Source organism: Botryllus schlosseri, chromosome 14 (assembly GCF_051294905.1).
Source record: "Botryllus schlosseri isolate E-star chromosome 14, Bs_hap1, whole genome shotgun sequence".
Taxonomy (NCBI): Eukaryota; Metazoa; Chordata; class Ascidiacea; order Stolidobranchia; family Styelidae; genus Botryllus; species Botryllus schlosseri.
Window position 1 is genome coordinate 16,957,764 of NC_137249.1, and position 14,401 is coordinate 16,972,164.

The window sequence follows — 14,401 nt, forward strand, 5'->3', positions numbered from 1 at the left end:
AAAGACGCTGGCTAATATATCTAAAAAATTTCGCTCAGCCCGTCAACGTATTTTTTACATCTTATTTGGCCCGCGGAGAAAAATAATGGCCCACCCCTCACCTTGAGCACAGGCCCACGCTATGTTACTCTCGTCCAATGCAAAGTATTCAAATTTGGCCACGTTTTCGCCTTCGTCTGAGTTGAGTTCCACTGACGATTAAAAAGTCATGAATTGCGTTTAGCGAATGCGATAGGTGTCTGTTTTGTCGCTTTTCATTTTGATACCGATCCGTAGAGCAAAAACGGTTGCTGAGCCTGAGTCCTCTGTGATCCATTCCCACGATCTATAATTGAATAATAACCCTGTGACATCAATTCATGGATCCGATAGATATCGGAGCGAGCTCGCTGGCACTACAGAGTATTTATTTTAAAACGGAGCTGCAACATCACTTTCCAGTGCCTTCAAAACGACGATATTTGGCCCCTCACAGCGTGTTCATCATAACTTCTAGGCCCTCGCCCTTGTCCGGCGAATTTCTTCAATCCATTTATAGATACAATTCACACACACATACTGTTTCCGCAACGAACTATATAGGCTAAGTCTGGTACTACACGATTCGCGAATGATCCGACGAGCCCAACGTTTAGTTGTTTATATCCTCTGATGAAAATGCTGGTGCTCTCGAAAATTTTGGGCACCGCCATATTTATGAAGTTCTTGCGAGTTAACTTCGGGTGGGGCCATTATTATTAATTACTTGTTGTAGCATGTTGTTATTTCGTGACATGCAATAAAGATTTTCGTTACTCAGTGTCAGTTTTATTACCAATTTCATTATTTCAAAACACACCATAAGACCGCAATAGAATGAAAAAAGGAAGGTGTCGAAATGGAGTAGTCTTTGCAATCAGACACCCACCTTGGCCTAGGCGATGTAAAGAGTAGGCATGCACACTGAATGAAAAATAAAACAAGATAATATAACATGACAACCGCAAAAATGAAGTGGCATGTAACGGAAGCCGAGTATTCATTCAGTGGAAATTGCTTTTGACTTCAATGCGGACAGGCAGGGTCCCGGTTAAAATCATTTTGCCCCTGATTAAAATCGAATTTAATCGAATAAATAATTCAAATCATGATTTTTTGATTTTTTTGGTTTTTTTACTCATAATAACAACAACACGACCAAAAGGAAATGGGATGAATAACGAACATGTCAATCAAGGTAATGAAGGATAACGCTGTGAATCATCATCCACATAGCTGCAAACGTTTAACCTATATGTGGTTGTTGTTGTTTTGTTTGTGGTATCCAAGGTATGGTCAACTACTATGGTCATTTACAACGGGGCTCCAATGCTTGAATGTGGAGAGAAAGGGTACGACACATGATAGCAACGGAACAATCAAATATTGAAAAGAGCGACCACGTCAATTAACCTGTAGTAATGTAATAATGAATATCTATTCCGGTCTCGAAAGTCTCGATAGCAATCGCGTAGAGGTACGTTCTACATATCAATTTCGCACATGAAATATCTGTTTTCTGTCGAGCAAGGCACATCGTTCAAAAAAAGCACCGTCCCATTCGAGCTGCCTGCAATTGCGCCGCAATCCTCACCATCATCGTTATCGTTCGGCTCTCCAGGGCGCCATGTTACCGCAACAGGCATTCCATTCTCCGCATCTGACCACTTCCAATTACCTTCGGACAGTCTATCGTCCAATCCCACCCAGATTTCAGCTTCCAGATTCAGAACTTTACTTGATACAATATCGCTAAAATACATGAGGAATTGAAGGATTTTGTATACGAGCCGACTGATACCTGCAGTGCTATTGCATGCACTACAACTCCAAAACGTTGCACACGTCAACAGAACCTACTTCACGCTTCGATATATCCCAATATCGGGTGGTGCATTTGGTTCATTTTCACCAACTGAACTGGTATGAATGCGAAAGGAGAATTTTATATCATAAAGTGCCGCTGATCTTACTTGCACTATACGTTAGGGGAACTACAAGATTTTCGTTTATTGTGTAGACTCGACTCCCAGTAGGCAATAGAGTAGGGATACCATATTTTGGAAATCTGACAAGAAACACTTCTTCAAAATTCTAAAAAATCGGAGAAGAATCCTGAAAAAATGGTAAATTTTTCACACTTCGTGGTCGTAATCGAGCAGTAGAATATTTGACGCTTGAATAATAAATCGAAAGAAGTCGCTAGTCAAGGTGCGAGTCGCTGAACTCATTGACAAAGATTCAGGTGTCATATGAACGCAGGGTTACCAAGTTCCAAGGTTCCGAGTAGAGTCAATCTTACTTTTATATCGTAGCCAAGTAATCAATTCGATTCATTTTCACTTCACCACCGAGTCAAGTCCTAGTCTAAATCGGGGAGCAGGAGGGTCGACTCCGAGTCATAGTATTGACAGTTGACACTCAAGTCATTGTTTGTTTGTTTGTTTGCTTGCTTGAGGTATTCATGGTATTTGTCGACTACTATGTTCCAGAGATGAGCGGATTTGAAATTTCTATGTCCTAATCCAATCCAAATCCGAACCTTCAAATCCAAATCCAAATCCTAATCCATAACTTTTTCATATTCAAGTCCATGTCCAATCCTAATCCGATTCCAACTTGAAATTCAGAAAAAATACTAATTTATGCAATGGAGGGTTTCGAAAATTTTCTTTCACAACCAACGACTCACTTGATTCAAGATAACTGATACTCTTTAAATCCTTAATCCAATCGAAGTTACATTATGGCATCCTCTGTTGGGGGGCTGCCAGTAAAACTGCACTCAAGTCACTGCAGAAACTACAGCATAAAGTACTCCGAATCATAGCTAGGGCCCCAAAGGGGCCTGGCTGCCCATCCAATAAGTCGCTGCTGAAGAGATTCGGCGTCCTAAACATAGAAGATATGCGGAAACTAGAAATCGCCAAGTTTATGTATCAGTTTCACTGCGGTCGTTGCCCCGAATATTTCAATGACTTCTCTACCTCTGAATCAAAAGCGCACAAGTACAACACACGCGCGTCCACGTCGTCCAAATATCATATGATCGACCGAAAAGATCATCGCTCCATCAAATATGCCGGACCTGATGTGTGGAACAGTATCCCGCCGGCCATCCGACAGTCGACGAGCATGTCCACATTCAAGTCGAAATACAAGCAATTACTACTAAATAAATACAGTCAATCCTCAAGATTACCGGACCACGACTGACCTATCGATCTCGCTTCCCATGACATGCCGCCCTATTTCTTGTCGCATTCTTTTTCTATACTATCTTCTTTACTTTCATTCAGTGTGCATGCCTCCTCTTTACATCGCCTAGGCCAAGGTGGGTGTCAGATTCCATAGACTACTCCTTGTCGCTTCGACATCTTCCTGTCTTTTCATTGTATCGCATTTTTGTAGTGTATTGAACTGATAAAATTGCTAATAAACCAATGATGATAAGTACATTAATAACGGATCTGAATAAAGTTTGTCGCCATTCGCCACACGCCATTTCAATCTCCCAGAAAATAGGTAAATCCAATCCAAATCCTAATCCGTTGCGAAAAAAATGTCTAATCCAAATCCGAAAAAAATTTCACAAATCCTGTTTTTTCAAAACCTAATCCTAATCCATGCTCATCTCTGCTATGTTCATTTACACCATGCTAATTTTCTTCATTTCATTCCATAGCTGCCGACTTGTTGCACCGCCCACTTCTAGGCTTGTTATAAAAAAACGCTTGCACGGATGATGTGGCGAGGAGGAGCCTAGATAAACCTCCAACACTTTGGCGGGAATTCTGGAGTCGACCTCGACCAGTCCTCGGTCGGACTCGAACCCGCAACCCATCGATGACGCAGCTGTGGATTATACCACTACGCTATATCTCGCCACACCTGAAGTCATGGTGTTTGCTGTTCATTTTCGAGTTCATGCCATGTTCAACTCACCAGTTTGCAACTCTGCTAGGGTGATTGGAATGCCTCGTATCCACAACATATAGTAATTTCCCTCACTCAACAATTTCGAGCCTTCTTTTCAAGTTTAATTCAAATAGACGAAATACGAATAATGTGGAAGTTTTTTCTATTTTTGGAAGTTATAATGATATAGCTGTCTTGGCCGTCGCAATCTAGAGTCATGACACTCGGTCGAGTCAATCCACAAATTGACCCAAGTCTAGTAAGGTCATTTTCCGTATTAAAGAAAATCACTCGAGTCTAGTCGAGTTACCAAAACATCTCGACTCGAGTCGAGTCATGAATCCATTCATAGCTAACTTGAAGGAACGCAATTTCTTTCAATTCCTCATTGGGTAAAACATTTTCATCTACCCGCTACAACGTAGTAATTAATGCGGAGCGGAACGGCAAGCTTCTATGTCTGACTCCGATCCGACTAGCTAAAAATGAGACCCCCAATTCAGTGCCATGCCATTAAATTGAGCATGATTCCGATATGCCCATAAAATAGTAGAAAAGTAATGTAGGATACGTTTAAGTAATTTAATCGGTATTTTGGTATTTATAATTGTGAGAAAATGTCGCGAGAACTGCATAAAAATGGTCTTTGAATGGATTCCATGCGTTCAGAAAATCGAGGCTGGCGGATTCATGCTCATCAAAAACCTCATACCACCTCTGATCTGACTCCAGCCGTAATAACGCTATAACGCAGTCTCGATTGTGGCTACGGATCCATGGTCCACACTACATTGCGGTCGGAGTCGTATGATTTACCACCAGAGTCTCAATATGTTGTAGATGCTGATGACACAATCAAACATATGATACCATAAGGCAAGTTACCCCATTTTATCACTTACTCCAGTATTGTAAGTCTAAAAAATTTGAAAAAGTGTCCCCCTTTCCCGATTCCAAAATATAATAAGGGTAGGCCTAACCCTAGAATAGATAGCAGTGACTTACTGTAATCAACCTTGGGGAATGCTTCGATATTAAACACTAATCAAAGTTTCTCTATGCCTACATGTTCACGGTACGGCTCGTCGGCGTACCTGGCAATATGTTCACTCCGAAGGGATTTCGATGCAAGCCTACCGCCTCTGTCACGGCATAGCTGTTCAGCGGTCGGATACGGTACAGGATAGTCGAGGATAATTTTGTAGAACATGCCATTGGATATACGCCATCCCATTGTCGATAAGCCTATACAGTGTGTACAAATTGTACTTATGATAAATCACAATACATTAGATCTCATGTCTAAAGCCATCTTACGGTCATTCCATTGTTGCATGGTATTCGCGCTGAGCATTCGCAATTCTTCATTTTCTACATGACAAAATGGCAGTTGGACTTCGTTAATACCTTTGCATCACTAGTTTTTAGAAAAGACACAGCCTTTTGAATTTTTTAAAGGAGCGGTATGCATGCATATGGCTTACATATGCCTATATATCGCTATATAGACTACATGCGATTTATAGTCAATGGAAGACCAAACTGTCACCGTTCGTATCAATCACAGGAAAGTATAGTTTACTGTTTTGTTGGCAGTACAAGTAGGGTTGCATTTAAAACGAACGATGTTTGAAAATACTTTGTTTGAAACAATGGTTTCCAACGTAGGCGAAATCGCCCCTCAGTTGGCGATTTTGAGAAACAAGGGGGAGAAAATACCAAAGGGGGCGATCGGAGGTCGACGCGGACGAAAATGTTAGAACATCCAGTGATATATATTCAATTACCACGACCAAAAATCCACATGAATTTGGATTATTGAGCCTACGACGCGAAAGTTGACAAAAAATCAGATCAACTCACGGAAAGTAGACGTGGAAACCGGTTTTCCGAGCACCCACTTGGAAAACTGACCCTTCTTTTTGAGTCAATTTACCAGCGATCAGAGTTTGGTGAATAAACTTCCCATTGATATGCCTCCTTTTCCGGATCCGTAAATAATGGGGGGGGGGCGAAAATTTGTGTCTAACTTGATAAGGGGGGGATGAGTCGGAAAAAGTTGTGAACAACTGGTTTAAAACATGTGATTGAAAAATACCATTTAAATTTTTTTGGTACAGTTATCGTCATGTCAAAAAAAACATCATCTAATACAGAGGTAGGCAACCTTTTTGCTAATCACGGCCGCATTTCGATTAATTATGTAGCCTAAGTTCGCATTCCAGGGCATAGCCGTAATGAACTAACTGGACGCAAAATACTTATGTTAATCTGTCCATATCCATTCCCGGTGATCTCAGGACTATTCTACTTTTCACAACGGCCTATTGTACGCACCGAAATCGCGAGTGGCAATGTTATGAATAGTTGCTGTAATTGCATATTGTCGCGCGCAGGGCGTAAAAATTTTTTCGGATTCACGAATGAATTCCGTAATTTATAGTAGCAGTTTCACATATTACTTTCAAATATTTATGGGAGATGTGGTACCGATGGATCAAAAATTGCAAAATGATCTCTGGCCTTCAAATCCTCAGCCGAGAATAGCAGATCTGTTGCTGTCTTAACACTTTGATACAAGTTCTACCGCGGACATTTACATGAATATCCGAATTTTCAAAAAATATTTATAAGAGTTTAAAATTTGTTGCTCGAACGTGTCATCGGTCCCCACCCGGTGGGTCCAAAGGCACACGACCATGGGACCTATGAGGCATTACGCTCAAAGTTAACTTGTTTCGTTGTGTACTATAAGCTACAGCAAGCCAATGAAGAATGTTTCGTCGCGGCCTTCAAGAATAAAATAGAATATATCAACTCAAATGTTGGCATAAAATCATGTTTTGATTTACGCCTGAACTTACGAAATTAATGCCACATACATATTATCCGCAAATCGACATTTTGACTTTCAAATACCTCGTAATAGCGATAAAACACCACAGGTAACTATGATTTATGGCCTACATATATGTAGGCGAGTTTCTGCTGTTTAGGGATTAGTTGGTCCATCTATTTTGCTTGATTTGGCTATAGTACCATATAGGTCCCCACCCCATACATATTGAAATTGACTTGAAAATAGTACACTCGAGGATGGTATTGATTTGAAATATTTGTGCCATTATATCCCCTGATACAAGCCCTATACTTCACATCAAAAATTATGGCGGGTTTGTAAGTCTGAAAGGTGATAAAGAAAAATGAAAATGTCGATCCAAATTTACTTTACACCCCATAAAATGTAAATCATTCGTCACAGACCCCATAACTCACGCAGGTCGAATTTTTTTGCATATGAGGAAAGATTCTGCCAGCATGTAATTGTAGACAAATTCACGGAGTGTAATCATGGAATTATCATGGATAATTTTTCAAGTATTTTCGGTCCCAGTGATCCATCGGTACCACATCCACCCTATCCTTTCTCCGCCCATGTGGTCAGATTCACCGGTAGGGTTTATGGAGGGAGTGCTTTCGAAAATTTAGGGCAAGTTATAAATGATAATGCATCTTTGGGTGGGCCAATTGTTATTAGTAACTTTGTTGCATGCTGTTATTTCTTGACCCCCCATCAGGATTGTCGATTGTATCGTTAGTGGAAATAGTGGAAATATATTGAAATCGCCCAAATGTACCATCAACTAATTTCTTTCGTGAGGAGCACACGATTCCGATTCTTGCTCAGATTGAAAGGGGTAATACTATATCAAAATCGAAAAATGAAGTTATGCTGAATTGCGCGGAGCGCGAAGAAAATTTCAAGATTAATTAAAATCTCTTAAACATTTGGGAGTGAATTCGTAATTTACATTTGCATGTCGACGGCCGCCAACACATACTAATTGAATTAGGTGTCGACGACCGCACAAATTCCCTTCTACGACCGCAGGTTACCCATCCCTGGTCTAATAGTATACATATGGTATGTCCTACGCCAAGTTTAAATCCGCATTCCCGTTTTTGAGTCTTTAACATTTCTGACAAATTTCCCCAAACTTGTTTGAAAATAGCAAAAAACATTGAACAGGACATCATTTTATTTCAAGGTAGGTTGCACTGAGACTAATCCTAATGCTGGTAGTGACTACAGAGAGCGCGGCGTCGCTCTGTACTGCTGCAATGCTAAATTTGATCAGTTTTGGAATTGAATTAGATTGTGTTGATTTAGGGTAGCCTAATTGAGGGCGAAACCGGGCAACCTATATTGCATCTAAGTCTATCTTAGGCAGTGCAGTTCGCCAGCTATTAACAACAGCTATCCAGCGCACCGAGCTTTAGGCTACACTGCCAAAGCTATGAATTAATGAGTGACTTACACGTGGGAATTGCTCTAAATCTTCAAAGAATATCAAAATTCGCTCAAATGAAGTTGAAGTCAGCCTATCCTCCATTGAGCGCGACTCCTGGAGTTTGAATTTGTCGAGTTTTCTTGAATACGAAATAAGTTTCATCTTCAACAATCAAACAAAAATCCTACATAACGATGTAGTCCTGATCAAAAATATTTTGGGCCCATTTAAGACAGGGGTCGGAAGCCTGTTTCGTCTAGGAGCCATATTAACCCTATATTTTCAATTGTCAATGTCAATCTACTGTGACCTAATTAAAGATTCGTGACGTCATGCTAAAAAAACATGTTTTTAAAAAGGGCCAGGTTTGTTCAAAATTGATTTTTGTTTTAGATGCGACCCTAAATACAAGCTTTGCCAAGGATTTCATAGTCACATAAACATATCTTAAAGTGTGATAGTTCCACAGTTTCGTCCATTAACCAGGAGTAACTTGAATGCCGTGGCTGGACTTGGACACCCCACATTTTCCCTGTGAAATAGTATTTTCTGATCCGCCCTTATCTGCTACTTTGAGTTTTTACCTATTGTGTGTTTAATTTACAGATAAGCATGTGCAGAGCGTTTCCTTTTTAGCTCTAGTTAAGTGGTATTAAACTGAATTTGGGTCACGGGCCATATTCGAACCTTTTGGTCCTTTGCGGGCCTGATCCAACAAATGATGTCAAAATGCTACCTCCGGATTGTTTCTGTATTTACCAGTTTTACTGTCCATAAAGAATATAATAATAATAGTCTGTGGGTAGGGACGATATAAGTTGGCATATATCTGCGCTCCCTTTGCTTTAGTCGAGGTGCTGCGTTGGTCCTGAGTAGGCTACACCTTGGAGGGACAAAAGAGATTTGATAGTAAACTACTGTCTTCTATCCATCAAATAGCCTATGCACTTTCAAAATGTGTTAGTTGCGGTAAAAAAATTTTTTGCATCTGCCACACTTTTAGTGTAACAGTTGGTTCAGTGCGGCGGTATATCCACCTTGAGGCAGTAAGTGATATGAAGTTGCAATTCATGGGATTTTGATAGAAATGTTAAGATTAAGGTGAAATTTTGATATATCACCAAAATTTTCGCAGCGCATAGAACAGGGGTGGCCAACCCGTGGCCCACGGGCCAAATTTGGCCAGCAAGGTTTTGTGTGGCCCGCGAGGTAATTCTCGAAATTAATTATAACATCAGGTAAAATTGCAAGGCCAACCAAAATATGATTAGCCTGACCGCGAAATTTGATGATGACTAAAACATCAGTTCCGACGCATTGACGCAACCAGGGGACAGCCACATTTATCGCAGATCTTCGTATATAACCATAAAGTAGAATATTTCGTATCAGATTTATTCGACTTGAAATTTTTCTTAGCACTTCGCATGATTTATTGTCACTCGATTTCTTGCATTTAGTGTTGGAGCCCCCTCCTGAAAATTATAAATACCCGTAATTTACATAATTGGTTCGCAGTGGTTCGCAAATCTCATGTGGCCCTTTGGCCGAAAAGGTTGGCCACCCCTGAGTATAAAATTTACTGCGGCTCTTCTGTGAACGCGAACCTCTGAATTCTTAAGGCTCTCATACCGATGAATGTGAACCGAGCATTTGTAACACAAACCTTGATTCCATTTCTCCTGCGCTTGGAAATGAAATGAAAATAGTATTGCGCAGCCGGTAACGGCGGCGAGCACAAGCAGCAAGCCCAGTATAAAGGTTACTTTCATAACGAGATCGCCAGAATGAGATGGTGACGCTGACGCATTATCTGTGAAGTAGTGCATTGAACGTAATAGCATTATTTTTATTTCTCGACCGCCTGCATTTGCTCTCACCCGCAAGGTACCACCACTATCACATATACTTATAGTGGAGTTATTGTGTCTCGATATAGGAACTAGTAACTACCGGCCACAGAATATTGCGTGCATATTTTTTCTCAGTGTATACAAATACTTTTACTCGACGCCACACTTACACTGTGGAACTTCAACCCCCAAGAAACAATTTGGTTTAAAGGGGTACTGCGCTCTAAAAATTATGTGGTCTCAAATTGAAGGGCAAAACGAAAGAAAAATTTTGGCCGCAGCCGTTCTCTTCAGAACGCCACCGTAATGGAGCTGTAATGTACTGAAATTTCCAGAGTTGCAGCACGCTCCAGCAGTCACGCAGAGATCGAACTTTATATAGTTGTCAGCCGATGTTATGAAGGAAATATGTTCTACACGCCAAGGTGGTTTAGATACCGCGTTCAACGGACGATGTCCAGTCAGGAGATTTATGTCCAAATCGGGCCTAGTGTATTCTATTTCCTTCATAACATCGGCTGAGAACCATATAAAGTTCGATCTCTGCGTGACTGCCGGAGCGTGCTGCAACTATGGAAATTTCAATGCATTGCATACAGCTCCATTGCAGTGGCGTTCTGAAGAGAACGGCTGCGGCCAAAATTTTTCTTTCGTTTTGCCCTTCAATTTGAGACCACATCATTTTTAGAGCGCAGTGCCCCTTTAACTATATTAACGATTCCATTTACTGCAACTCAATCTTTATACGGGTATGGTAGTGGTAGTCTCATCAAATGAATAACAAAGACATGGTTGGATATAAATATCATTTGAAAATATGGTTGGCGGTACTAGCGTTAATTTTTTTTATTATTGTATTATTACGTCATACTTTGCCAATTTGGTTTTCGTTTGAATCTCTTTCTGTATGCTTGTTATTGTGCCGTTCACTCTCGATAAGGGGCACACGAAAAGTCTTCGAGTTAATAAATTCTTTACTGCAATGAATGAAGTTGTAGTTGTAGCAATACATAAATATGATTGCATGTTGCTGCGAAAGCATCAATTTATAATCTGGTAGTCAGCGAATTTATATATCACGCAGAGCACGGTAAATGTACATTCTACATGGGAAAAATACCTCTACGAGATGATCTCCTAGCACCTGGATTCGCGGGGTTTTCGTAGGTTTCGTTATCGTAAATATCCATTTCAATCTTCGGTATTGGTGGAGATTTGATGAAATTTATGGTAATGATATTTTGATGCTACAATATTCTACATATCTGTCAAGAAATGGATATGCCAAGAAATACAAATGAATTTACATGATCCAATCTAAAGATGACCAAAAGGTGCAATGACACAATCATTGTCTCGTACGACCTTTCTATAATGACTACATTGACTAGGGCTAGGCAAAATCGAGCACCTGACAGATTCGATTCTGAATTACGTAATATGCTTCGAGTCGAAACGAGTAATCGAGTATCACTCATTATGACGTTGTAATGGAATATGTCAAAGTTCGAATATGAACCTTTTATGCGACCACAAAGAATATAATGCCTGTTATCCATCACATTAAAGATACTTTGGTATTTTTTCTACCATACCGATTTCATTGCATTTGGTGACAATGTTGTGGGATGATCATAAATCTTCGGAAATTTCCTATTTCCAGTAAAGTTCGTTGTAGCTTTGTACTATACGATATACGTTTCGTATGCTACAATACGGCCAAGCAAGGTTTCAAGGCTTCAACAGTGAAAATTAGTATCGAAACTATAATTCTCGTCGATAAATTAACTTTCAGTGGCGAGGAGCGTATAATTTCAGTACTCAAAATAATCGTATTTTACTACTCGACTCGAATCATTAAAATTAATATTCGATTCAGATTCGAGTACTCGAATCCTTGCACCCAGCCCTAGCAATGACCAGACGACGTAAATTCATGAAAATATGAATAAACGCAAATTTATTCATTACTTACGTTTTCATTTCATGAATTACAAAAGTCTCGTAAGCATTCTTCGGATGACACGAATCACGGCTTCAATTGGAACGAGTCATTGCCCGTAAAGGACTCGTCCCCTGTCCTGAATATACTCGGGCTCAAAGTATGATAAATATGAAATGACATGTCACTCGGGGTCAAATTTTTGGAGTCAATTTTCAAGTCGTTGTGCTATTTCGCAAAGCATTCTTAACCTGTGAACCGTACTGAGAAACGACCACGTCATCAATAATAATAATCCTTTATTTACTTGATTAAATTATCATTTACGTTTTAGGTATAGTTATTATTCTATCAGTATAGTGACATCGCAGGGAAAGCTGCTTCGGCATGCCCTTAATTACAGTCATAATGGCCTTGACATTATAATTTCGTTATAGTTATACTTAAACTGACGCAATACAAGTCATGTTTGTGTGAAACTAGCTGGGTCTTCGCGCTTTGAATTCTGCCGTATACCGCATAAAACGTACAAATATATTTAGCATGAAGTTCAAGTGTCAAACCTTAAAAATACAAACTTTGGTAAGGTAACACTTTGATGAATACTTACCTCTACGCAGGGCCGTAACTGCCACACCACAACCCCGTCCCCCATTTGGGGGCGAGCTCGAATGGGCCCAATATTTTTTCGCAAATGAACATAAATTATGGAGTATTTTTTGGTATTAATATAACTTTTTTAGCGATTTATTTTTGCTAGCTCTCATATATCCCCAAAGAACAAGACGCATGACTTATAGAGATATAGGATTTTCGCAGTCGGCCATTACCGCGTCACGGCACGCGTCACGACGTTGATGCTGACGATTCCACTGACATGCGACTCTGCGAAGTTTTATGCCAAAAATCTCGGCGGTAAGGAAATCTTGACCACAAAGTACCGATAAATATATCTGTCAAATTTCCCTAATCCATAGGCGCCTAAATGGGTGGCGTATAATATTCTTTCCCTGGCAATCTGAGCCCCACATTACAAAGACCACTAATAGAAAAAAATTATGCGGCCCGCATGAAGATATGTCACTTTGAGTCGTGTGCGTCGTACGGAAGATGTTCTTTAGGTCTGGTACGTTTAAACGATTCCGAAATCTTTTGACATAATAGCAGACGGAAGGTCAAGAAATAACAACATTCAACAAAGTAATCGATAACAACGGCCTGCCCGCGGACGTATAGGCTAAGTATTAATGACACCAATGAAAAAGTTGGCAGTAATATATGCAATCCCGAAATCAACCATGAATTTGATTTTTTTGTCGCTTGGCGCGACTAGACAAGACCAGATCCCTAACCACCGATAACAAGGACATTATCGTTTTGACAACTTACGCCGCAAAGAGGGGGGGGGGTTCAAGACCAGCTTTTTTTGGGAGGGGGCTGACGAAATGCTGTTACGGCCCTGCCTCATGCGATATTCAAAGTATACTGACTTTTCACCCCGATGTCAAATATTGAAATGCTCATTTAGCCATCTTGGTTTGTGATTTTGCCTTTGCCAACCAACCTGTTATAAACATAACAAAGGAACTTGTTGCACATTCTCGCCAAATATAACTTAAACAAGTGATTTGTGGTACAGAACTTCAGAATAACGCGAAACAATGACTTCATATTGTTAATTTATTCGCTAAAAGCTTTTCGACTAACTCTCATCAGTAGCGAACGTTAGTGATGGGGTGAATCAAATTCGAAATGTAAGAACTATTTTGTCTGTATGACGTAATAATAACAAAAACAAACAACTAGTAGACGGGCTAGATACGGTAGTAACGGTACAAAACAAACGTTACGAGTACATATTCGGTTATAAATAACCGAAAACACAACACATAACATTAATGAAATATTCCAAGAGTGTAGAGGCGTTCCTTCTGGCGACAGAGAATCGGCTTTCGTAGCTTTATGATCGTAGATTCCAGTTCGATAATATAACTTAATACCGCAATAATGGTGCTTCGTCCCCGCAAGAGGTGCACACACCCACGGTCTAGGTGTTACCGTTTGGTACTGGCGCCATAATGGGACGTCTCGTCATCACTAAAATTTGGTCACACTCAGTGGTGAAGCGGATTTGATTACAAATTGTATTGTATATGTAATATGCAGAAGTGGACAGTAGCGAAGCACTTTTCATCTCCGAGATAGCATTTACAGAGCAGTCAACAATAGTGAACTCCCTGGATAAGCCATAATCCAAATCCGAAAGTGGAGTAGCCTACTTCTTGAAAAATGTGGTCACATGAATTACAAAAGAATTTTGGCCCGGGTGCATCATTTTAATTGTCAATTTTCCTATATATAAGTACCAAAAGCACACC

General features: G+C 40.1%; 1 protein-coding gene across 1 annotated transcript; it reads right to left on the reverse strand.

Moving 5' to 3' along the window:
• Positions 1–559: 559 nt before the first annotated feature.
• LOC145456013 (C-type lectin-like) lies at positions 560–12,569 on the reverse strand. Its single transcript, XM_080334046.1, has 5 exons — positions 11,202–12,569; positions 9,895–10,041; positions 5,254–5,307; positions 5,031–5,181; positions 560–1,770 (listed from the first exon to the last, which is right to left on the reverse strand). Exons 1-5 carry the CDS (start codon positions 11,269–11,271, stop codon positions 1,503–1,505), a joined length of 690 nt encoding a protein of 229 aa, XP_080190172.1. The 5' UTR covers positions 11,272–12,569; the 3' UTR covers positions 560–1,502.
• Between the last annotated feature and the right edge of the window lie 1,832 nt (positions 12,570–14,401).